The sequence below is a fragment of the Epinephelus fuscoguttatus genome, linkage group LG11 (assembly GCF_011397635.1).
Source record: "Epinephelus fuscoguttatus linkage group LG11, E.fuscoguttatus.final_Chr_v1".
NCBI classification, from domain to species: domain Eukaryota; kingdom Metazoa; phylum Chordata; class Actinopteri; order Perciformes; family Serranidae; genus Epinephelus; species Epinephelus fuscoguttatus.
The window spans coordinates 13,802,394-13,829,776 of NC_064762.1; the positions used below are offsets into that span (position 1 = coordinate 13,802,394).

General features: G+C 43.8%; 2 protein-coding genes across 3 annotated transcripts in view; both read right to left on the reverse strand.

Moving 5' to 3' along the window:
* Window positions 1–12,852, reverse strand: part of xkr6b (XK, Kell blood group complex subunit-related family, member 6b) — an 85,139-nt gene extending 72,287 nt beyond the window's left edge. The window contains exon 1 of the mRNA XM_049589163.1: window positions 12,284–12,852. Within this exon, the coding sequence (XP_049445120.1) occupies window positions 12,284–12,852 (569 nt within the window). The remainder of the gene's footprint in view (window positions 1–12,283) is intronic.
* Window positions 1–27,383, reverse strand: part of rps12 (ribosomal protein S12) — a 434,687-nt gene that overhangs the window by 184,792 nt on the left and 222,512 nt on the right. The gene's annotated exons all lie outside the window — the stretch shown is intronic.

A 27,383-nucleotide genomic window follows, 5' to 3' on the forward strand; every position in this document is an offset into this window, starting at 1 on the left:
ATCTGAGCGCCTCAAGAAACAGGACATGGAAATTTCTAATTCTGCCAAGGTGTGTGTGTTTGTGGGTGTCCGTGAGCAAGAGAGAGGCCGCGATGTGAGACTGCATATAAGGAGGTTTATAAAAAAAAAAGAGTGAGCTACTCTGAACTCCCCTGAGGTGCAGTTTGTGTATGTGCGCGTACACAAATGTATGTGACCTGCATACAAATCTGTGTCTGGTAACCCATCTGCCCGCGTGCTTAATATTCCGTCATGAGTGCCAGCCTGTCTCCGTCTGTTGACCAGTGTTGAGAGGCTGCAAGGATGTAACATGGAGGCCTTCAGGCATCTACTACAAAATATTGTTCTGCTCAGGAGGTAGGCCTGAGGCGGTTAAATCAAGCATCATCATAGGCTCTTTATTCCCATTCATTCTCCGTGCACTGGACTTAAGAGCTCTCTGCTGTAACAGGCGGCATCAGCGCTTGTGGAAACAGGGTTGCAATCAGCTATCATGTTACTCATTTATTTAGGGTTTTAGCCTCATAGACATATGTAAGGTCAACAACAGTCTGTTATGATATTCAGAACAGATTAGGGGAGAAATGGGATGGTTGTGAAATTTTCTTAATTTCTGTTTGTATCTTGGAGCTCTTTGAAGCCAGTGTTTTCAAAATGTGATACTACATGTGTCTGCTTTAAAAAGGGGTAGCTGTTCTGTCTGTAACACAAGCATAGTTTGGTGAAGGAAATGTTACAATTCACTCCATAGTCTGGATTAGTTGTAACATAGCCTGGGGTGAAATGTTACGTTATGAGAAAAACTGAAAGAAACAGTGTGTAAATGTGTGGAGATTTAGCGGCATCTAGTGGTGAGGATTGCAAATTGCACCCAGCTGAAACGTCTCCCAATTAGGATTCCTTCAGTGGTCATTGTTCAGGAGGTTTTTACCAGGAGCTGAATTATCCACAGAGGTCTCTTCCTCTCCAAAACAAACTGACCAGGTGATTAAAACTGATAAAAACGCTGAAAAAAGCAGTTTCACATGACAAATAACCGTTTCTTCTCAGCTGTTTGGCACGTCACAATCAGGCTGCTCACCCAGTGCCTAACAAGTGTACTCACCTTATTTCTGATCCAGATTATCCGCAGAGATCTCCTACTCAATAAACCGACCAGGGGTCTTGGCGAACGCCACTTCCCACAGAAAATTTGTGATCAGTAAAAACAGATATGATGGGAGAAATGTTGTTTCTCTGACGCCGTTTGGCATGTTAGAGACAGCCGTTAGCCTAGCACCTGCTAACGTGTGCTCACCTTTTTTCTCTGATAACTTAAGATCCAGACGTTCAAGAGCTTTTTACCAAGAGCTGAATTATCCGCAGAGGTCTATTCCTCTCCAAAACAAATAGACTTTGTGAATGAAACAGGTGAAAATGCTGTACAAAGTGGTTTCACGTTACCAATCAGTGTTTTTCCAGTGCAGTTCAGCTTGTAGCACATGGGCAGTTAGCCCAGCACCTGCTAATGTGCGCTCACCTTTTTTCTCTGAGAACTTATGATCCAGATGTTCAGGAGGTTTTTACCAAGAGCTGAATTATCCGTAGAGGTCTCTTCCTCTCTAAAGCAAATGGACCTGATGATTAAACTGGTAAAAACACATTTTAAAGCAGCTTCATGTTACAAATGAGTGTCTCTTGGACATTGTTTGGCATGTCGGACATGGCTGTGACAACCCAAACTTTCAAGAGCATTTAACTGTGAGCTGTATTCTCTGTAGAGGTCTTTTCCGCTTCAAAACAAACAGACCCAGTGATTTAAGTTTCACATTTCACATTTTTCAGATGCTGCTTGTCACCAAGGGGCTTCTAGGTATTCCTTGAAAATGTGAAAACGCAAATGGCTCTATCTAAAGCCAGTGTTTGGTTTGTCTGTTTTTGCCTACTGTAGAAACATGGCGATGCTACATGGCGATCTCCGAGGACGAGGACCTGCACCCTGTGTAGATATAAATGGCTCAAAACGAGGTAACATAAACACGACGATCCTTATTTTCAAGAGATTATACACTAATGAATACATACTTATTATATTATATTCCATTTCTGCTAATATATCCCCCTAAACCCTGCACACACACATTTTTTAACATAATTAGGACGTGTGTGTGTGTCTGTGTTTGTCCTGCACTCTTGTGTGTGTGTTTGCCCAGTTGGCTGTCAGTGTGTTTGTGCTCGTCTGACAGAGAACCTGAAAGTGTTACAACTCTCTCATGTTCCCACCACCCCCAGTCTCCCCTAATGGTGCATCTGTGTGCATCATCTGCGTGTGTTTATTAAGAGGCGAAACATTTGGATTCAAACAAGCAACGCACGCCGAATCAAACATTTTCCAGCAATACTCTCTAATTCAATAACCCAGCTTGAACTCAGATCCTGGTGACACTGAACCAAAACAGCAATTGAATCCCCTTTTTTCCCCTCACATCCCTCTCTCTTCCCCCCGCTACTTGAAAAACTGAAGCACATATCTCGGTGTCATTTACCGCTTTCCGTCTCTTTACCCCCAGCTGCGATACGCTCCCAGAGAAGACTGCTTTCCTTGCATTTTGATGTGCTCCTCCGTCACATAATTGGGGGTTTTCTGGGAGCTCTGGCTTTAAAGGTTTGTCCCCTGTTATCAGCGCTAATGAGAAAATGAGTAGCGTTAGGCTGATATGTTCTAGAGCAGCACTGGGAGTTTATTTTGTGCTGTCTGTAAATAACACACAACAGAGTCCGATTTGTACCTTAATAAAGATAAGTGTTTTCTGTCTGCTCTTTTCATCTTTTGTCCTCTGTAGAGTAAAATGCATTTGAGGGGAAGTATTTTACTGTGTTTCTTTTTAAGACACACATTTTGTCGTGTGCCTTTACAACACTGTTAAACAATTTTGTCTTTTAAGGAGATTCCCTGAGTTATTTACTCTGGCAGCAAACTGAGCAAGCAGCCCAGCCGTCTATCAGTCGCCTCCTTCTGTCCAAAAATACTCCGACGCTTTGACTGACGACGGAACAAGATGTTCCCATCTTTCGCCATTTTAAACTCTCAATACATAATTACATGGATTGTCACCAATTTATCCAAGCTTTCATCTTTTCCCTCTTTCACCCTGTCAGCTGTTTTTTTTTTTTTTTTTTTTTTTGCCTTGACAGGGCAGCTGGTTGCATTGTATCATCTCAACGTCTCGGCTCGCTGCATGTACAAACCTTTTTTGGCAACTACAAGCAGCCCAGCCAGCCAAGAGAGGCTTTTGTCGACTCCTTCCCAGTCTGTATTAATATTTACCAGGCTAGGAAACAGAGGCAGATGTCAACCATGAGGCGATTCCTCCGTGTTGCGCGGTGGTGAGCCCGCTCTTGTTCTGGATTAAAGCGTAATCCAAGCATCAGATTTGTGGTGGTAAAACATTTTGTACAATTGCGAGGAGGAGGGGGGGGGGGACTCCCCACGTCTTTGGCTCCTGCAGAAGTGGAGAATTCCTCGATAGCCGAGATGAATGTTTCATTAATGCAATAAGAAGAAGACATTAACCAGAACGTTTGTTATTTTTATGCGATCTCATTTGACCCCTATACATATGGAAGATGAGCAGTTTAGTCAAAGTGCATGGCATTTTGGCACTTAACTGGAACACATTGCGTTTGTACACATAATCAAACAAGCAAAAAGACAACCCACACACTGATGGAAGAACAGCAGGGATTATAACCCAATGGCCAGTTGTATGTTCCTGCAAACCACAGATATTTTACTCTTGTACATTTCATACGAATCACTTCAGGGTTTCTAAAGTCACTTAGTGTATGAGCTGACTTGATTACCTGGAGGTGAAGGAGATCGTGGATAGTGTGTCACTTAAGCCTAGTTCACATTACATGATTTTCACCCTGATTCTGCGTCGCAGAGACTCATAATCTTTTGAGTGTTCATACCTTGCGACGTGTGTTTCTGTCAGCGGGAGTCTCGCCAACTGCGTTACGACCTGTGTGTGCACACCACAAGATTTCTCCACCGAGCCCTCGCTGACAGAGCCCCAGATAAGGCGGTGATGTCACCAAACTTGGAGACGACACATGGTAAAGGCATGGATATTCTTCCCAGTGTTGAATCAGATCTGCCTCCAGAGCCTGGGTCCAAACACAACGCGCTCCGCGTGATCCTGTGGACGCCGCCATTGTTGTTGTTGCTTGCCGGCTCGTCAGTGTTGCCAGATCTTGGGAGAGAAACAAGCAACCAGGGCTATGGAAACAAGCCCAAAAGAAGCGACTATCATACGTTTAAATAACTTATTAGATGGATATATATAGAGAGAAAGGTGTCGTTTAGAGAGCAAGCTCAAATAAGCAACTCCACTTTAGAAACAAGCCCAAAAAAAACCCCGCAACTCACGACTACCAATATTTGTAAGTGACTTTACAAAAAACAAGCCCAAAGTCATGGCTAATAAGCAGACCTGGCAACCCTGCGGCTTGTCCTCCTCACATTTCTTCCGTCCTCCTGCATGCTGACGTGGGACGTATCCCGCCTCTCATTGGCTGATGCTCTTTGTCAGTCGTGTCACACCTCTCCAGTTTTCTAGCATTCTAGGGCGACTCGCTCGTAGGCTTGTTCACACATGGGGACTCGTCGTGGCAGACTATCTGCCGACTCACCTCCGACCCAAGGTGGCAAAATCGCGGTGAAAATCGCGTAATGTGAACTTTAAGTGAGATGCCTGCCAAGCTGCAGACGACTGCAGACGACCGTTCAAGAGCAACAAAACTTGTCGTGTTTTAGCGTCCCGTCGCTGTTTTTCTAGTGGCTTTTAGGCACCAAATGTGGGTGGTTTTTTTTTTCTTTTACCGAGACACAGCTGAGTTTCCTGCCGAGATAGTGCCATGAAAAGCAGGTATTTTAAGCTTAACACAATCAAGTGGTTGTGTGTGTGTAACCACACATTCGGTACAATGGACAACCAAGAAGTGCAAAGTGCAAAGAAACAGCAGCGAATGTTTCAGTCCTTGACTTTCATCCGTGCTCAAAGCCTGAATGTTTGCTGCTGTATGATAAATGATACAAACTCAAACTTAAAAGGCATTCCTTAATACAACTGATAAAAAATACACTTAGAAGAAGAGTCCAAAGTCTTTTCTGTCCTTCACTATACACAAAAACAGTCCATGTGAGCACTGACTGCAATATTAAGCCTAATATCTAATATCAGAACATCAAAACATGACACACATCTTTGAGACAGCATCTCCATTGTGGTCAGGATGCTGTGCAACACTGTGTTTCATTTGTCTGGGAGACTGTATGACACCCAGTGAGACTGTATTAATCGATACACACTCTCATGTACACACATGCTGCAATACTCTGTGTGTTAAATGTGGTACAAGACTGTGTGAAGATAAAATGGCACTAAAATGCATTAAAACCCAACCTGGTGAATGAGTCTGGATTTCAGCACCGGACAGCTCCTGAGTGGCGTTCAATGCATTGAGTCTGTTGAGTGTTTCAACCCACAAGAACAGGGTAAACCAAGGTATTGCGCTTTCATAAATTCTGACCTTAAAGTCCAGTTCAGACCAAAGATTTGCGCCGAGATGAGTTGAAACAGGCAACTATTTGCAATGCTCCGTTCTGCAACGTTGAAAAAAACTGCCGGTTCACACCAATGCAACTAGATGAGATGGTGTATCATCTCTATGCAACAACTCTGTACTTCTGTTCTGTTTGCAGCTTTTCAGGCTTATTTTGTGTCAGAATATAATGCATTATTTAATTTATTATATAATGGGAATGTGTGTGGGCGGAGCATAAGCACATACAACTAGCAGCAGCAGCAGCAGCAGCAGCGACCCAACGGTGGGGATGGAGCACCTGCCGCAGCAAGCGACACGCCGTCTGCGGTCATTTTGACTTGACCAGCGGACTTCACTACAAGTCAACTAGCTGTAGAAACAGGTTACATACTAAAACCAGCCACTGGCGATTTGACCAGCTGAATTGCAGGTGACACCAACAGCAGTCATGTCACACCGCTGCAACTTCTCTCTGCAAAGTTTTAAAACACTTTTGTCTCGTTGCAAATCTTTGGTCTGAACTGGGGTTTAGTCTCATGTAGGCTGTAAGTCAAGCTCACAAAACATGCTGCATCCTACATTTCCCATAGTGCATTCCCATGATACATTCCCATCGGAGTCTTCATTCGACCCTCATGCCTTTTAAATGTCCACTTTTTTCAAACGCCAGACTTTAAGTTGGTGATGCCCGCTTTCTATTAAAGGTTCTGAGCATTTATACAGCAGCAAACCACTACTGTGAGGATATGATGGAGTAATGGCACCCTGAGCAGAGACTAAAAGTCATGCTACCTCTTTATGTTTCTGTAATCTGAGCTTCTCTGTTGTTTGTCATTGTAAGCTGGTCCGGCTGCACATGTGTATCCCGCTGGCTAGCTCATTGCTGCAGCTTTGCACTACGCTCATATGGAGGTTACAGCTGATATCGGAACAGCAATGTCGCAGAAGCTTGGCACCCACCCTCTGGTTCCCTCCCCTGGTTAACACCGTTAGATCTGTTAGCATCGTTGCCATGGTTTAGCACTGTCTATGGAGCCAGCTCAGCCACTTTCATGTTGAGAACTGTGTTCAGACAGCTCAGGTTTTTACACAGAGCTCCTTTAAAAATGCTGGTATCCCAAGCTAAGATAACTCTAATGACATCATCAGGATTGTCTATAGTTTAACCACGCTGAAATATTGACTTACTGGTTGTATTTAGAGGCTGGGTGGAAACTGCAGCCCTGTTTTTGTTTTTATCCTGAGACATACAAAGGCTACAGAGGAGATGTGAAGTTGAAATGCACACTGCTCAGTGCTTAATGCCACTGGAGGTTTGAAATCGTGTTCAGCTTGTGAGAAGCTACTGAAAACCGCCTGTTACAATATTTTCACCCACAACTATACAAAATTAAAAAGGGAAGAAGCAGATGACACCCCGCCCAATTCTGCTGGGATTTCCCCACAACAAAGAGCTTCCAAAACTTTCTACATGGAATTCCTCGGAGGGGGGCGAAGACGGATGCAGCTCTTTTTCCAGTCAGATGCTAATTTGGGCTTACACTGATTAAGCTGTCCATCGTACCGCCAGGAGACCTCTGCGTATGTGTGATCCACTGTGTGACTGAGCGTATGTGAGCAGAATCGCTAAAGCTTGAGGGGACACCGTCAGCAGTGGCAGCGATTCGCAGGGAGGACGACATGACAGAGCTGCGGAGAGCCAGTGACGGGGCGGGATTACAGATGGGAGAGAGGGATCCTCCCTGTTCTGTCAACAATTAACAAGGAGATAACTGCAAGACAAGCTCAGCGATTCTGCCACCGGCGCGGTCCTCAGGTGCACGCGGGGAAAGCAGCAAATTGAATGCAGGATTGAAAATAGGATTGAGTAATGAGACATGATGAGGCTGTGTTTTTGACTCCTGTCAGCACTTCATCGTGTTTTCTCATATTAATGAAGGGAAAACAACTCACAAACTGATACTGTAGCGTCTTATTAACAATGCCAAAGAATGGCAGCTGCTTTGAAATCCTGTCATGGAAAATAATCATTTCTTCTCCACATGATGACAAAATACCAGACATGATTCAGACGATTAATTGCGCCACACGATGGAACTAAAATCTGACAAAAAAACAAAGCGCAGTACTGTTAAATAAATTTCCACACCCCATAAAACAATGTTTCATGATAACATATGCTACCTTTTGGCAGTTTGGCCTCTCACAGTGGCTAATAATCTCCATATCAAGTGTGAGCCCTGCAGGTCTGAGGTTGTGAACTCGCACTAAGCTGACAAGAGCAGCTTTTGACCCTCAACCCCCCGAACCAGCGACCAGGCGGATCATGTCCGAAGGGAGACAGTGGCCTGACAATGATCCCTCGCCCCAGGCTCTGTGCTGTCACAACATACGCACCAACACATTATGTTTACTTGAGTTCCTCATGAGCAAGTTTCACCGCATGAGATTCATTTTTTTTCCCTCTTACTTTTTTAATTCAGTCTGGTTTGGTTTAGCAGACACTAATTTCCACTACTGTACATGTAAATATACAAGCTAACAGAATTGATTATATACACAAGAACATCTAAAAACACAATGAAGTGTGAAGTTAACAACTTTATTAAAGATCCAGTGTGTGGGGTTTAAGAGTAGAAATTTAGTATGATATTATAATTACGTTTTCTTGATTGTATACTCACCTGAAAATAAGATTCATTGTGTGTTACCTTAAAATGAGCTGTTTATATGCACCTAGGAAGTGGGTTCTCATCCACAGAGTCTGTCATGTTTCTACGGTAGCCCCAGATGGACAAACACTGGCTCTAGATAGGGCCATTTGCGTTTTCGTGTCGTCCCCTCTGCAACGAGCCAAACAGTGTCAGAATAGCACAGATTTTTGTCTTGACACTGCTTCAATCAGTGTTTTTAGAGGTGTAAATCCCAGGGTCTGTTAGTTTTGGAGAGGAAGAGACCACTGTGGCTCATCTGGCTTCCAGTAAAAACCTCCTGAACGTCTGGATCTTAAGTTACCAGAGCAAAAAGGTGAGCACATGTTAGCAGGTTCTGGGTTAGCGGCTCGTCTCTGATGAGCCAAACAGCATGATTTTTAGCGTGAAACAAATTTTTGCCAGTTTAAATCACTGGGTCCGTTTGCTTCGGAGAGGATAATACGGCTCCCGGTCAAAACCTCCTGAGCAGTAAACACTGACAGAACCCTAACCAGCAGCTCACGCTTGTCACATGACGTAAGTTTCATCTGGCTGCAATCTGCAGTCCTCACCACTAGATGCCACCAAATCCCACCCACTGCTCCTTTAAAGGAATAATTTGACATTTTGGGAAATATGCTTAGCAGCTTTCTGGCAGCAAATTGGATGAGAAGATCAGTACCGCTCTCATATCTGTTTATTAAGTACAAGACTGCAGCTAGCAGTTAGCTTAGCTTAGCACAAAGGGGAGACCAGCTAGTGTAGGTCTGTCAAAGGTAACAATCCACCTGCCAGCAGCTCCAAAACTCACTGATTAAAATGTTAATATAGGCCGAAAAAATGCAGAATCAAAACATTCTAGAGATGGTGGGGGTACTGACTTACTCTCATGTAATTTTTCACCCTTTGCTTTGGATTTGTAACACTTACATCTATGCTGTGTTTCATTTTATTGTTGAGCTTTCAGTCTATTTGACCTTCATCAAAGCATACATTAGGCAGCAATGGACAGGCAGGTAAAAGTAAGTAATCTCAGTCTTATCATTTGCAGTATGCAACACACCCTGATATCTGCCCTTCACCTCAAAACAATATGTCAAAATATGTGTTTATTATAAAACTAGAGCCTTCAGGTTTTTAAATACAAAAATGTCATAGGCAGAAACATTTTTCAAAGAAAGTTACTTTTACTTAAGATAATATATGATGGTGTTTTGGCACAGTTCAGACCATTACACTAATTAAAAACTAAAATGTGTAAAGTGAGCAGTAAAATGCATTTTTCATGATAATATGTGACAAAGTATACAAAAATAAATGGTGTTTATCTCTTTAATCGTTTTGGAGATAAATCAAAAATACAATTTTAACCCAATTATGAGGCTCCTATGAGGTTCAGTATTTAAAAATGTATCTCCTCTTTCCGTGTTTAAACTAGACACTCCGCCACTTTTAAAGATTTTACACAGTTTTTTGAAGTTCTTTTTTTCAAGTTCTTCTCATTCCCATCCTCTCCATTCATTGTCTATGTAATTTCATACAGCTTATAAGATACAAACAACATTCCAACGTCAATACCTGTTTTAAATGTAATGTTTTTGGACTGTAAAAAGTGGAGTTGTCCAGTACTACTAGTACTACCAGTCACAGGCAGGTGCCCAAAGTATCAGGGGTCCCCCCTGGCCTTTACCTGCAAAATGTCACTCAAATCAACACATACCTTCCAGGAAGAGGTTCAAAATGACCATAAAAAGATACACACACACAAATGATGCAAAGGAACAGCAAAGAGACACAACTTAACAACAGAAAAGGGGCAAAACCATAAAGACATACAACTCTGATTGTAAAAAATGTGTGACATTGTGTAAAACATAAATATGTGCTGCAGGCATCGAATTCAAATTGAATCAGGGTTGGAAAATGAACACAAAGAGACACAAAACGACTACAAGGTGACACAAAATTACCACAGGGACACAAAGATTCGTAATGATTATACAGACACGTGAAAAAGAAAAAAAAAAGAGGAAAAACCACCACAAAGTCTGAGTGTCCTGCTCCTATGTAGACGAGGTGGAGGGGCCTTTTGCATATCCATGCCCAGGGGCCCACTGTCTCATAATACGCCTGTCTGTGTGCCCCCCACCCTGTAAATTATGCTCCTGCAACAATGGTGTGAGACATGACCAAACAGCTACTGTGCTAGTTAGATGTCATGTGTTTCCCCCCTCACACTCCTACATCCTGTCCAGTAACACCACAGAGACGTGTCTCCTATTTGTGCAGCAGCGGTTAGACATCTTGAGAAGCTCTCTCTCTCTCTTTACACTCCCATGTACATCAACCACCATAACCACCAACGCAAACCAACAGCTCAGACCGTGCAACAGTTCCCAGCACTCCATGTCTCCTTCCCGCTACAGACATGAGCAAAAAAAATAATCAATTTAGCCACACTGGAGTAAATAAACTTGAGCCAATACAAGTGCAGCTAATCAATATAATAGCCTTCAGGTGCAGCTCAAAATGAGTCTGAGCGATGAGGAATGCAGAGTGGATTGTCTCATTCTGGGAAAACCCATCTTGACAGGGGGATGCACCGGCATGCACTAAATATAACTTGAACATGAGAGTGGAGGTGCTGTCTGCAGCCACATAGGAAGGGAATCTTATTTTGGGGTTGTGAAAGGGAGGTAGATGAAGGTATCCCATAAGGCTTGTGGCTTTATTTTTATTTTTATTTTTTTTTTAAAAAAAAAAGGTCAGTGAGTTTCAGCTCAGATTTGACTCTGAGTCTCCACATGTGAGTAATGTAGCCTGTAGCACAAATGTTCTCGTGCATTAGACCACAGCACAATCATGGCATAGAAAATCCATTTGTCTGATGAGGAGCAGAGGCAGCTGTTCAGCACAACACAATCGGTGGTCAGTGTCAAATGTGGTGCTGCACAAAAACACAACAACCGTCGACTGCAAAGCTGAAAGTCAGGATGAAATGATGTGACCCCCTTCCTCTGAGTCTCACACTGTGCGCTGTTTTACATTTTTTCTCTCTCCCCCAGCCGCTGGCAGTCCTCTCAGAGCAGCCGTCATGCGTTACTTTTTTTTCCCATTAAATGCCAGCCACTGCGTCTGTCTGCACCAAAAACAACTCGCTGCTCACAAGCTCCGACCCAACAGAAAACGGTGTGGACAAGCCGCGCGCACCAGTCTCACATTTTTACTACTACTGTAGCCGCTACATGTCACAGATTTACGCGCGGAGACGTGCACCTTGAGCATCCCCGCGGTCCCCCGACGCATCAATTTGCGCGGCCGAAAAAAGCGGATTTGGGGACCAAAGATGTCGAGCGTCGCAGAGGAATCGATGACATCATGTCTGTGGGGGGAAGATGTAGTTTTGCGAGCCGTGAAAACAGATGCTCGTCTGGCCTCTAGTTGCAGAGTTGGAGTATTTGATGCGAGGAGGGAGAGCGGGTGAATCGAGGCGACCGTGTGCACTGTGATGTGAACGGCGCGCCTGACACACACTCAGACACACACACACACAGACTCAGACACATACACACACACATAAGCTTTCGGCTATTACCTGTCCGTCTTTGAACAAATAGCCCTCTCTTCCCTCCCCACACAAGCGCAATGGCGCACTGTGATGAAATAATCACAGCGGTGCAATTTCTGTGCAGCTGTAGCAGTTTTGGTCTGGACACATTTTGGCTGAGAGCGTGGAAATTATTGCGAGAAGCTCACAGTGTATTGGATATATTGGAAATGCAAATACAGGCATGTGTAGTGGAGACTGTGAGGCGAGCGTAATGGCATCACCACGGTGCTGATTTTCACCCCAGTCATGTACACAACAACGGGTTATACCAGGTGACAGTCAAGAGGAGGTTAGAAGGCTGAGTGAATGGAGAGTGAGAGGAGCCGGGAGCTCTGCGCTCTGGAGGCTTTAACTGATTCTTTTTAAAGGCAGAACTTGAAGTTTGTCTTACCTCCACACTTGTCCCAACTGAAAGATGTGAATGATGGTCTGCCAGACCCAGACAGAGAGGCGGCAGCACCTGTCTCTTTGCAGACTGGCTGTAGCTCTATGGCTACTCAGCCCCTCCACGGAGCCCAGTCCGCCCCCAGTGTAATCCTGCACAAACCACCTGAAGCTCAGGATCTGGACCAGAACCGAGGGCACCAGCACGAAGAACAGGGTCAGGCCTGACCACAGGAAGTCCTGCTTGTGGTAATAGTCGATGGCAAGCCACAAATCGGTCCCCACGTCCCAGAAAAAGACCAGCAGTGCCAGGATGATCCACAGGCAGTCCAGCCAGAGGCGCTCCTCCTGCGGTGGCCGCGCCGCATCTCTCTCCTTCCCCTTCCCCTTCCTCCGGAGGTAATGCAGGCAGGCGCTCCGGCAGCCCCAGTAGCACGACGAGGTGTTGCAGCAGTGGCAGATGTGGAATGAGCTGCTGTTCCGATTGTCGTCCTCTCCCGTCCCCACCACCTCGTCCAGGTTGTGCAGCTGGGCGAAACCGGTGACGACCCCGCGACCATCGGATTTCGCTGCCATCTTTCCCTCTGATGTTCCCACCTCCTCCGGCTTCCGGGGTTCGTGACGACACTTCCCTGACACCTGTTTTGCACCCCAAATGTTGGAGCCATCTAAAAGCGGGGTGTCAGCGCGTCGCAGTCGCTCACTCTGTCCCCGGATAGCGCACCAGTGGCGCCACGGACGCAGCACATCTTGTCTTCCTTTCCCTCCCCCCCCTCGCTCTTACTGCAGATCTGTTCCCACCTGGCAACGAATAATCTAATCTACAAGTTCAAACAATTTAATTTTGAAACTCATGCATCCAACTGTGGTCGGCCAGCTCTGTACCTGTGCATTAATCTCATTGCCCGCTGCGCAGTTGTTTCCCCTCTCTGCAGCTCTCCTCCAGCTGCAAGCTGAGTGCCATGAGCAGACCGTCCCTCCACTGTCCCACCCCGACGTTATTCATCCCCCCACCTCTCCCCTCCTCCTCTCCTCTCCTCTCTCTGTCTCTCGCTCCCCTCTCCTCTCCTCTCCCTCTCTCTCTCACACACACTCACCGTCTCTCCCTCTCAACGTGGTTGCCATCTAGTGTCTCGTTTGAAGCCCCCAGATATGCAGGAGAGGACTGCATGATGTAATGCAACATGCCTCATCACCACCAAAGGAAGTCTTTCCTGTTGTTTGAACACTTGAATCAGTCACAGTGACACAGTGTGGGGTCACTTTTTGGAGGAGGGGAGGCGGAACAGAAACAAAAGCTCTCCTGCTGACGACAAAAAAGCATCCCACAACGAGTTCTACAAAGAGTTTATCATGACCTTTGCAGCTAGGGAGTGGGTTTAATTTCAACATTGAGGGGAGCACATGTGAGAGGGAAGATTTTGGGGTCCTGTGCCAGAATTTTTTTTTAGCATCAAACACTTAATTTGGGTGAATTTTTATGCGTCAATTTGCGCATTTCCTGCATCCACCCTGAAATCCACACCTATGCTTCAGTGTTTGTTTCTGCTTTTTCCCATATGTTGCCACTGTGCAGACAATAGGCATCTCCACCTGCCTGCGTCAACAAACAATTGGAAGTTAACGCCAGGAGAATACCAATGGCACGACAAAAGAGCAAGCTATAGGCAGCTTCCACACTCCATCCTCCGGGTAAAAGACGTAATTGATCTATAGGTGAATCTATAGATCTCTAGAATGGTTGCTAAGAGACATGTTGGGTTTTCTCTCCTTTCTGCAGCTTTTTCCTTTTTTTTATTTTTTCCACCAGCATTCAAGGCGCTAAGCATGTGCTGAAAAGTGACGCTTTCCCCCCTCCGGTAGCGTGTGCGAGCACAGAGCCGGTGAGTCCAGCTGCAGGCTCAACAACACCGTGATTAGACTGTGCCCACAGAGCTGCCATGCAGGGTCATTATCCAGTGTGAGATTGATTGGATCATGTCCCCCCACCATCCACCACCCACCCACCCACAGCCCACCCTGCGTCTATCTGCTCGCCTGTTTAGATGGGAGCTGTCCAGTGCTGAAATAGTGCTGAAGCTGCGACAACTCTCTGTCTCTCTCTGAGGATCCTCACTGACAAATGCATTCCTTTATCATAAAGCTAGGTCTACTCTTAAACCTAAAACACAGTCTGAAGTGTCAGCCCTTTGATGACGTAAGGACTGGACCAAATGTCTTCACTTGTGTCACCATCAGGGTCTAAAATTCAATTTAGTTTGATTAAAAACTACTTAAAGGGGGAATTTGGCTGATTTAAATATATTTATATGTTTTTCCTATTGTCTATGACAGCCCAAAAACCTAATTAAACATGGACAACTCTCCCTAATCTAAAGAGTGCTAAATCTTAATATTTGTGATGTCACCAAGCATAAAATCTTGTGATAGAAGACACTAATGCACCAATAAGAGCATCCAGGGAAATGTTTTGAGTAGGGTACATTTTCTGTTTCAGGACAGAGAACACTAAATCCACAAAGTCCAATTGATCTCACTTCCAGCTTGTCAGATACTGATGCTTGGTCAGTGGCACCCTTTAGCAATGGTATGAGACGTCCCTGGCAGTTGCATTTTCAGTAGCCTATTATTAGGCTTTAATTAGACGGGACAGATTTTAAGCATGAAAGGGAGAGCGATGGGATGACATGCAGCAAAGGGCAGCAGGCTCGACCGAACCTAAGTCAGCTGTAGCAAGGACTGTCTTAGTATATGGGATGCCCACTCTAACCACTGAGCTACTGGCCACCCAGGCAGTGGCATTTTTTTGACAGTCTGTGGGTGATACCACACCCGACATATGTGTCTGTGTGAAACCAAAAGTCAAACAGTTATTTTAGTAACAATGCAGTGTGCTAATAAGTGAAGTATACCTTGCCAGTGATGTCTGTAATATGTCACGTGAGGTTACACTACATTAGTAACAAATATACTAATTTTAAACCAAACCATTACGTTATTTTTTAAACCTAACCAAGGAAGGAATTAAACCTAAAAATAAAGTTTTTTTAAGCCACATTTTAAGGTTATTTGAAAAGAGACTATATGCATTTAAAGGGAAATTTCAGTTTATTTCAACCCGTCTCCTATTGTCCTAAATTTGTTTCAAGTGTCTAGTGACATAAAAATAATAGTTAGCATGTTAGCCGTTAGCCTAGATACAGCCGGGGCACACAGTAGCGTCAGACCTGTTAAAACGTAAGTGAATGGGCATACCTTCAAGTGCAAAGTTAGTCCACTAAACAAGCTTTTTTTCCACAAAGGCCGCCTCATATCGTTAGAATAAATGTCAGAGAACATATAGAAAACGACATGTAAACGTGTTGTCTTACCTTACCAGTGTGGTGCCGTGTTTGTTTACATTTAGCTCTGCTTTCCAAAGCACGGCCGAAATCTCGCGAGAACAAGCAGCAACAGCTGGAAGGCAGAACCGGACAGTAGCCTGAAAAGTTCATTCATTTATTTTATGAAAGATTTATAGAATAATGGCTGACTTTTTGCCAGACTTCGACTTTGTGGAGGAGGAATTTGATTTTGCAGAGTTTGATGGCCGCCCTTATTTATTTGAGCCTGAATACACTGACGAAGAGCTTCGTGAAACTGAAGAACGGAGGAGGAGAGAGAGAGAGGCGCAACTGGTAGAGGACGAGAGAGGAGGAATGGCTGCTGCAAGGCTGAGCAGCTCTGGAGATTGGTGGTGTACCTGTGAATGCTGTGCCCCAGTGCCCACAGAAGAGGAATGGCTCTGTTGCAAGGAATGGGACCGGTTGCAGCCTTATTTTCAAGGTCTGGATGTGACCGAGGACGAGACACCTCCACCTTGAGTAATGTTAGTATCCAGCTGGGCTTTATCTAGAGCTTGTGAGATATATTTCGGCCGCGCTTTGGAAAGCAGAGCTAAATGTAAACAAACACGGCACGACACTGGTAAGGTAGACAACACGTTTACATGTCGTTTTCTATATGTTCTCTGACATTTATCCTAACGATATGAGGCGGTCTTTGTGGAAAAAAAGCTTGTTTAGTGGACTAACTTTGCACTTGAAGGTTGCCCGTTCACTTACGTTTTAACAGGTCTGACACTATGCGCCCCGGCTGTATCTAGGCTAACGGCTAACATGCTAACTATTATGTCACCAGTCACTTGAAACAAATTTAGGACGATAGGAGACAGGTTGAAATAAACCGAAATTTCCCTTTAACAAGCGGAAACTATACATTTTGAAACTTTCAACTCAAACTCTCAACGCAAATTTATCTAAAAAGCATGTTTAAAAACAACTCACACTGACCAAAGTGCTGTACAAAAAGAACAAAGTGCTAAAACGTATACATAAGAGGCAACATAACTGTCAGGTACACAGCTCACACATTTAGAGACACAACACACACAGGTACATATCAGGGAAAACCACATCAGGGTGACTCAAACGCTAATGAATAAAAGTAGGTTTTGAGCCTGGACTGTAACGAGTCACTGATGGAGGCAGATCTGATTGGAACAGCAAGACACAAAAGACACAATGCATGAAATGAGCGCAAATTGACATGCCATCATTGAGCATCCAAAAGTGACACAGGAGGGGTACCCAAGTGGTTACCAAGTGCCCAAAACTGCAGTTCCTTGAATGGCCACTTGAGGCTGGCGTCAGAAGTGAGTCAATCCCCACTGGCTCTCATATTAAACTGCTCAACTTTACAGCAGAAATTAACATGTTTACAGCCTGGTATGGAACACGATTTTGGCCTCTATAGCGAAGTTCCTCCTTTATGACAACTGTACAAGGGTCAATTTTTATATAACTCAGCCGTTTAGATTTTATTAAGGCTTAAAGTTATGCATAGTTAAGGGCAGGCAGCTTTGAGAGACAGGCTGCCTGCCAATAGAGTCATCGTCCTCTCAGTCAGATCCACCCATCACTCCTCCACAGTGGCAGTCTCTTGCCAAATATTTTCACTTCTGGATCCAAAAAAACAAGATAGCAATGGCTGAAATGCTGAACTCAAGGCTTCCATAAACCAGTGGGTGACGTCACGGTAGCTACATCCATTATGGGGATACCTATGGCGCCACAGTCGGTATTTGATGAGCTGGGAGTGGGAATGTGTTGTAGACTCAGGCTCCCCTTCACTGTCTTACTTGATGACATCACATGTTCATGACTTAATTCTCCGGTGTCTGGCTTTGAGAGAGAGCGGTTCATGTCCACAAGTATTTATTGAACTTTTCTGGGCCATGGAAATAACTTATTGGAATTCTAAATATAGGCTGTGTTCCCAATTAATTTGCCCCCTGAGGTGCAATTTGAGGCAAGCTGGTTAGCAAACACACAAACAACTCACACTCAGCTCACGCACACATAAAATCTACAAACATATGAGAGTGTAAAAGATCAAAAGAGAGTGAAAAAACACAGACACAAGATCATTTATCAGTCAGTACACAGAGTGAACTGACCATCACCTTATGGCCTCTTGATTAAACCAAACTTCATTTCTGCTTTTGTCAAACTTGAATTTGTCCTCACTCAGAGCACACACACACACCACACACACACATCAGTCCATATATATGATGCCATTGAACTATGAACTGGGAATGTTTTCATATTCATCTGAAAAGAATTTAACACAAGAGGTGATAATTAAATAGTAAATCAATGGACTGCTCTTGTATAGCGCATTTCTAGTCTTCCGATTACTCAAAGCGCTTTTAGAAAACCTCACATTCACCCATTCACACACTGGTGGCCGAGACTGCCATACATGGTGCCACCTGCTACTCAGTAACCATTCACAAACACTCACATGCAGATGAAACGGCCATCAGGAGCAATTTGGGGTCCAATATCTTGCCCAAGGATGCTTCGACACGCGGACGACCCGCTCCACCTCTGAGACACAGTCGGCAGGGCTGTTTTTTTTAACCCATATTTAACCAAGTAAGTACCGTTGAGATCAACAATCTCTTTTACAAGGGACAGCAGCACAGAAAAAGTTACCAATTAAACCAACTGAAACCAATTGCCAGAAAAAAATTTTGGCATTGTTTGTTTCTCCAAACATTTCAACGACACTGTGGTTAACATGTGGTTGGTTTTAGGCACAATTCCACTTGGTTATGTTGGGGAAAAAACATGTTTTGGCTGAAAATACCCAGTGTTGTTGGCACTATCTTGGCAGGAATCACAGCGATGTCTTGGTAAAAAAAAACAACTGCTTTTCCTGGCACTGTCCCCGCTGAAAAAAACAGTGAGGGATTGCTAAAAACACCCACATTAGAGGCTGAAAATCAAGTGGAAACACAGCAATGACTTGTTAAATCACACATGGTTTTATTGTTTGTTGGTCTTGGATGGTGGTCTGCAGCTTGGCAGGCACCTCGTCTAGATGACGCCATCCAACATCTCATCCACCTCCAAATAAAATCAGCTCATAGACTATGTCACTACATCACCATATCTGTAATTATGAGAATATATTTTGTATCAAAAATCTGCAGTTGAGTGTTTAAACAGCCTTCCAGTGAAGCTCAAGTATCCCAAGTGGAGTAACATTAGGCATTTTTGAGTGGAGGCAGACCTTAATATTATCATCATGTTCACCTCTGCTGGTCTCGTGACTAATGACAAATCACACTGGAGCAAAATGTCAATGCATTACAGAGAGGAAAAGCATGACCAGTCTGCAGGTTTTTCTCTCTCTGTGTGCACTGCCAGGGTAAAAGACACCACTGGACCAGTGAGAAGGAGCCCAGAGCTACATTAATTCACTTAATTATTTCTGATTGGGTTCATTGGACCAGGTCTTCTCTGGTTTCACACCAAAACACCCATATGTTTTCTCCCAGCCATTATGGGATACCTTACATTACATCGAATAACACTCTTTGTGTGTCATTTATATGATAATAAAACAAGTTTTTCTTTCTAGTTATTGTTAAAAGCTGTTTCAGAAATGAGCAGCCTAGTCACCAGAAGAAAATGTTGGCATTGTATGTTTCTGCAAACCATACATGTGTTGCTTTTGTACATTTTATAGGTGTCATATCAATAATTCTAAAGGAGGAGGGGGTGGTGGATGTGCGTGAAATACTGTTCAAGATCAGTGGCATTCCCAGATGTGTTCCTGGTGACTGAACTGGGTATTTTTTATTAAGACATCTGCATATTTCAAGATGCGTTTGTGGCAACCAAACTGGATATGTTTTATTGAAACACTGGGACATTTCCAGCCGTGTTTGAGGTCATCAAACCAGGAATGTTTTAAAAATATGTCAGGACATTTCCAGCCGTGTTTGAGGCAATCAAACTAGGAATGTTTTGAAAATATGTCAGGACATTTCCAGCTGTGTTTGAGACAATCAAACCAGGAATGTTTTAAAAATATGTCAGGATATTTCCAGCCGTGTTTGAAGCAATCAAACTAGGAATGTTTTGAAAATATGTCAGGACATTTCCAGCTGTGTTTGAGGCGATCAAACCAGGAATGTTTTAAAAATATGTCAGGACATTTCCAGCCGTATTTGAAGCAGTCAAACCAGGAATGTTTTGAAAATATGTCAGGACATTTCCAGCCATGTTTGAGATGATCAAACCAGGAATGTTTTAAAAATATGTCAGGACATTTCCAGCCGTGTTTGAAGCAATCAAACTAGGAATGTTTTGAAAGTATGTCAGGACATTTCCAGCTGTGTTTGAGGTGCTCAAACCAGGAATGTTTTAAAAATATGTCAGGAAATTTCCAGCCGTGTTTGTGGCAACCAATCAGGGTACTTTTTAACAAGACGTCTACATTTCCAGCTGTGTTTGTCACAGCTGGGAATGTTTTTTATGAAACATCTGCACATTTCCAGCTGTATTTGTAGTGACCAAAGTTTTAAATAGACATCTGGACATTTCTAGCCATGTTTATGGTAATCAAACAGGGTATGTTATAACAAGACGTTTAGACATTTCAAGCTGTGTGTTTGTGGCAACCAAACTGACATACTTTAATGAGACGTCTGGACATTTGCAGCCATGTTTGTGGCGACAAAACCATATTCTTTCAATTAAAATATAATGTTTCTCTAACCCTAACCAAATTTCGTATCTGTGGTTTGCAGAAACACACAATGCCAACATTTATTCTGGCGGTTGGGTTGAAAAGATCATAATCTGCAAAAACATGTTATGTCCCAGCATGTCTGGTATAAACACAGCATATAAGATTAGATACTTTCCCATTTTTCTTTTAGACCAGCATTTGTCATGGTGACTTGTTACGTCTTTATCCATCAAGGGTGGTAAGCAGTGGGAGAGGAAAGTCCTTTGTTTTAGAGATGCAGGGAAAGTCACAGTGATGCTGCATAAAAGAATCAGGGTACAGTCGCTCCCCCAGGCCAAATAACTGGGGAAAAAAATGTGATCAAATGCTTAGAAGAGAGTATGGTATCATAAAACCTGTTTCATCTGAGTAGCCTTCATTTCCTCCTCTTCCTCGGGTCTGTTAGGCCTCCACAATGCTTTTTGAGCAGCGCACCAGATGCACACTCAGCTCTAATATCCACAGGAGATGGCAGGCAGTTTAATGCAACAAATGCCTCGCAGCAATAAAAAACAATCAAATCATACGACATCAATTCAAATTATAAAGCACTTTTTAACCAATTTGTCACAAAGTGCCTTACAGGGCAACAAACAGGCATTAGTCATTTTAAACACAAACAAATCACAGGCCCAACATGAGTGTGTATGTGTGTGTGTGAGACAGAGAGAGTGGGTGAATATAAAAGCAGACTTTAAAAGAAGACAAGGCAGGAGTAGAGAGAAAAACTCAGAGGCCTCTTGAGGAAGAGATCAGGATGAAGGCTGGTTAGGGGGGCGGAGGCTAAATAAATCAGACAGTGAGTGTGTGCGATTTCCACACACGGACGGGGAACCTGCAGAGGGAGGGAGCAGCGATACTTTCCAGCCAGCTGTACTTCAAATGTAAATCCTGTGAGCGAAGTGCTCAGGTGGAGCAAATCAATGATGCATTGTGAGCAAGGCTATTTTATGTTTTGCACTTCAGAGGTGTGACTGTGTAATCAATACAAGTAGCAACCAGAAGCCGATGACAGGTCTATGGGAGGTTTTTTTTTTTTCAGTTTGTGAGTGTTTCTGCTGCTGAGGCTCACCTCAATGTTCAGGTCACTATGCCGCACAAATTCTTACCACATCAGAAAAAATGCAACGTGGCAAAAAAAGGAATGTAATTTATGTGTATGTGCTCACGTGGATTTTACAGCGAGTCAATTGAGGTTTATAAAAAAAGGAGATTTTCAGTATAGCTAAACTGCAGGGGCATTTCGAAGAGTGTGTTTAATATTCATCAGATTTGCACTCATGTCACATCTCATCAAGGTACACAAATTTACAGTTGTGCATCTGCAGTAATACATTGCTCAAAGAAATTAAGGGAACTTCATGGATATCAAACTGTCCATTTAGGAAGCACGAGTGATTGTGAATCAGTTTCAGCTGTTTTGGTGCAAATCAAAGTGACAACAGATGCAATGGAGAGGCAAAAGCAAGACAACCTCCCAAAAAGGAAATGATTTTAAATGTGGTGGCCACAGACAGTTGCTCTCTCCTTATCCTCCCTGACTGATTCTTCTCTAGTTTTGTGTTCTGCTAGTGTCCTTGTCCCTGCTGGTAGCATGAGGCGGTACCTGCGGTCGCAAGAAGGCTGCACAGGTAGTCCAGCTCCACCAGGATGGCACAGTCACAAGACAGTTTGTTGTGTCTCCCAGTATAGTCTCAAGCATGGAGGAGATACCAGGAGACACAAGGAGAGCTGGACAGGGCCGTAGATGGGCATCAGCCCAGCAGCAGGACCGGTATCTGCTCCTTTGTGAGAGGAGAAAAAGAAGGAGCACTGCCACAGCCCTACAAAATGACCTCAAGTAGGCTACTGGTGTGCATGTTTCTGACCAAACTGTCAGAAACAGGCTCCACGAGGGTTAGGGCTCGACGTCCTCGAGTGGAAAACCTGTTTGAGGACATGGTAGTGCCAATATGTTTAAAGTTCTTGACGTGGCCCAGGGTTTAAGGCCCGGGTAGTTATTCTCACACCACCCTGCAAAGCTGTGAATCAAAAAGAAAGGCAGAAATGAGAAGAAACCATCTCTAAAAACGCAGACCTACGAAACTTTGATGAAAGCATACAAGGAAGCATAATGTTGAGGCTTTCATGTTTTACAGTTGCGGCACACATGTCGCATGTGCTACATGTGCTAAATAATGCAAGGAATGTAATTAGCGGTGAATCCTTAAGGAGCTTTGCAGTTTTTTTTTCCTCTTACGGGCGCGAGGTGAGAACTGTAAATGTAAATGTCTCAATTTAAAACTCTTTAATGTGACATACATGACTGCACAAACCCAGCCAAGGACTAACTTAGCTTCATTCAAATCAAAATCACTATTCATTTCATGAGCTTGACAAGATGTAAAGTACCATTTCCAAGCTTTCCAAGCGGAGCTAATGTTGGTGTCTCGAGTGAATAAATAAAGAAGTTTCTCACAGAGCTTACACAACTAATTTTGGTCATAGACTGTGCACCCACGTCGGAGTCACCATTATGCGCTGTGACAGACCGCTCTGATTCACTGGACATGCCCAAAATAACATCACACACACCAAACAAACCGCTCAGAACAGAAGGTTGATGAGACATTGTCTTAATAAGAATTTGAATGAAAGGCTCGGCTGAGTAATGGTGTAAGTGTGTGGGAGCAAACTGTCAGTCCCTAAAAAATTCACCAGACGATGTTCCAAAACACTCAGAGCTTGTCAAGAAATGTCAAAAGCTGATCTGTGTGACGTCAGCGAGCGTTCAGATTTGGAAGCTCAGTGATAACGACTTCACATCACAGTTGGTTCTGGTTACTCATCCAGGTCTATCAGTGGACCTTTATTGGAACATGTAGTTTTGTGTTTGACAAGTTTATGAATATTTTCCGCCGAAATCCTCAGTGAGAAAAGTGTCTGTTCTCTCTTGAAACACATACATAATACAGATGCTAAAGTAAATCTCCCCCTGCACCGACACATTTGTCTAAAGATCCTGTTAAATAAAACATAGAGGTTAGGTGACTCTATGGTATCCTGCGTACGGTACGCTGTGAAGTGAATATTTGCTTTGAAAGCTATTTTTTATCAGCCCATCCTCTTCGAAAAAAGAAAAAAAAAGCAACAGCGAAGCATCTTTTCCTCAGAGGAAGGGCAGTTATTTGGTTTGTAAAGCAACGCCGGGTTTCACATTCAATTGAGCCCTGGCGTCCGTACATGCGTTTTCTATGATGTGGGCTGGAGAGGCTCAGAGCAAACCATCTATTGTGAAGCCCAGACAGGCTGCAACTGAAGCAAATACTGCGCTGATTTGCAATACATCACACACACACACAGACGCAGACACACACACACTGCCCTGACAAAGATGTGACTGAGACAAACAGGCCCACTCGAGCCTTTGCCAAGCCATCTGCTCTTCTTCTTCCCCCTCCAAAAGTGTTCACCTCTTTAGGGAGTCTCCCATTCAAGGTCGGTGTGTGCTTTAAGATCTCAGCAGGCGGGCCTCCTCGCTACCCTAAGAACTAAAGACAAAGTCCTCAGGCAACGGCTTTCTCTTACCGAGTAAAGTCCCAGCTGCTATTAGGGAAGCTGGCTCCTTTATGATCTCTTACTCCAGACTCAAACTGTAGTTATCTCTTTTCTATGGCTGTGCATACAGTGGCTTCCTATTTAATTTGAGATAAACTGAGAAATGATTTCTATAATGCAGGAAACTGCAGTTTATGCTTAGCTCGGGCTAAAGCTGCTTTAAAAAAGTGTCTGCTGCCGCTATGGTGCATGGCTGCCGTGCTGTGCAGGTGCTTTGCTGAGCACTGGCAGAAGTGTAAGCTTGTTTGTAGCTGCGTACTGTAGCAAGACAACAGAAATCACTGGAATAACCAAAGATTTTTTACGTATATGGACAATTGACCGGTCATCTGAAGCTTGGTGGAAATGTTTCCCAAGCCCAGTTTTGTAACAACTGGTGAGCCAGGTGAGAGTGGACTCTAACACACTGGCACTGAGAGAGAACAAGACACACTCTAAGAGGCCGTTTACACGTGGCCGGCTATTTCCATAAACGGACATTTCAAAAAGATCTTTGTTTACACTTAGCTGTGTATATATACACAAGAGCATGCCAAACCTGTAGGTGGCAGTGTAACGAGAAGCTCAAGCCTTCCGTGTATCCATTGTCACCATAGCAACATAGGTTGCACTTTTGACACAGGCGCAAGTTCCGGAGCATACTGTGACGTCAGCTGCCTATAACTCCGTTTATCTCCGTTTATCTCAGTTTACATGCAAACGCACAACCGGAGTTTTCCAAAAGTTAAAAGTTATCCTTTTAAGTTAATCACGCCATAACTCTGGGTACTCAGACCCAAAATCATTAGCTCTTCCATCTTGTCTTCTTGGGCTTCCATGATGCTGTCTAATCGATCAGCCGGGTAGGCAGCAAGTTACTGCCCAGTGATGTGAAAGCCACAGCAAACCAGCTTGGCAATAGAGCGTTGCAGAAGTGAGTCCTAAAACCCAGATATGAGTTAGCATTTTAGCACTCCAAGTACCTTCATCTTTAAGTCAGTGGGTCTTTTTGGATGGGTTTTTGTTTAAAGGCCTGATATAAGGTATTATTAATACTAATACTAAATACTCCACATGTAAATTTTGAAGTTACGTGTTCTCTACACCTCCCCTGGACTCTGCCCTGTGATTTTTCTTTATAGTTGCAGTTGTAGTGCTGTGCAGAGAGAGAAGGAGGCACCAGACGCAGGATTCGGGATTGTGGTTGAGACCTCGACCGCTGTTTATTTCACAGCAACACTCAGTAACATCTCTGCTGCTGGCATCACACCCTCATCAAAAAAAAAAAAGACAGTCTTGCAGGGCATGAGAAAATTAACCTTTCTTAAGGAATAAATCTCTTACTCAAACAATAATTGGCATTAAAAAATAAAACAATAAATGGAAATGAACATAACTGTCAAACTAAATACAACTTTCCCTACTCACCATATGGACCCCTATGTAGAGGAATATATAGTGAGCTTACCTGCAACCTGAAAAAACACTTTCAGACACTACTCAGGTTACTCAGATTTTCTCTGCCCCTTAATTACGTCACTGCTGTCGCACAATTAAAACTTGTCATATCAACATCGGTTGGTGAACCATCCAAAATAATATACTGATATGCATATTTGTGGTAAATACAAGAAGTTATTAATGTCAGTAATTTTCTGTTTACCCTTTGTTGTGTTTAAGTTTGTTCTACCTGTCAGTCATGTAATAATTTAATTTAATGTATAACATTACGCATTACAGCACAAATCAGAGCTGGCTGCGACCTAGCTAGCTAACATTAGCTAGCGTTATTAGCCCTACTCTGTACAGTGACTATATAGCACTACAGAAGATCAGTTGCTGATTGTTTATATCTCTAGCAACGACACATTGAACTGACAGTTTAATACATGGCAAATGAACTGGTAAAACAAACTTCAACATGTTATCATAAGTTAAACATGAACAACCGCTTGTCATCCTGCTACTGCTCTTTCTTCTCTCGGCCGTCTCGGTGTCCATCCCACACAGAATGTCTGTTGCTTTGGCGCAATGCATGATGGGATATAACGCCAGGTGCACAACCTATTTTTCCTGTTTTAACGGAGCGTTTCTCCACCCCTAGAACAACACCACGAGGTTCCGTTGTTGAGGGACCTGGCCAGATGCAGGCGGCTAGCTAGCGTGCTGTTGGCAAGAGCTGTTAGCGACGTCATCTAGCAGAAGAGCTAGCAATATCTTCCTGCGAAGATCTCTCATGTTGACTGTCACTGTACCAACTGAACTGAGACGAGTTGAGTAGTGTACTATTGAAAGAGTTGATATGCGAAATCAAAGTATGGTCACCATTCATTCATTCATTCATCTTCTAACCGCTTCATCCTCTTGAGGGTCGCGGGGGGGCTGGAGCCTATCCCAGCTGACATCGGGCGAGAGGCAGGGTACACCCTGGACAGGTTGCCAGACTATCACAGGGCTGACACATAGAGACAAACAACCATTCACGCTCACATTCACACCTACGGACAATTTAGAGTTATCAGTTAACCTAGTCCCCAATCTGCATGTCTTTGGACTGTGGGAGGAAGCCGGAGTGCCCGGAGAGAACCCATGCTGACACGGGGAGAACATGCAAACTCCGCACAGAAGGCCTCCCATGCCCGGGATCGAACCAGCAACCTTCTTGCTGTGAGGCGAGAGTGCTAACCACCACACCACCGTGCCACCCCCCTATGGTCAACAATCACTTTTAATAGTGGAAAAAAAGCTTATGCTTATTTTTCTTTTGCATAAACAAATGATATATTGTTTGTTTACAACTGCGATTGCAAGTTATTTCCTACTTCCGGCACCGTAACGCTCCATTTCTCCCATGTTGTCAAAGCCCGAGTAGGAAAAATCCAACGCCTCCATGGTCAGATGGTCAACGGAACCGCTGCCGTGCTGCGCACTAGTCCTTTATTATCCGTCATTTTCACCTCCATTGGAATGAATGACCTCCGGTCAGCATCAATCCGTCAATGCGTTAGGTTGTGCACCTGGCTTAATGTTTGGCGAGTGGCCATCGGTTGTACGCTACTTTTGATGATGCATTGTGGGATACTTTTAGTCCACTACATAGGGTATAATAAGCACTACAAAATGGAGAACTCACTATATAGTGGACTATGTAGTGAATAGTGATTTCGGACACAGTCATAGCGGGCTATACAGTGCAAGTCTTAATGCTACAGTGTCCTGCCAGGGACAAACAATGTAAACTGCCACGTTTGCTGTGAAATCACAGCGCAACACTACCTCCTACTGGTTTAAACAGATAGCTGCCTAACATTAACGTGGCTAAATAGGACTACAGAGCATCATCGCCAAACATCACTTTACAGCCTTGTTGTGGTGGTGACACTGAAGTCATATGGACATTATTG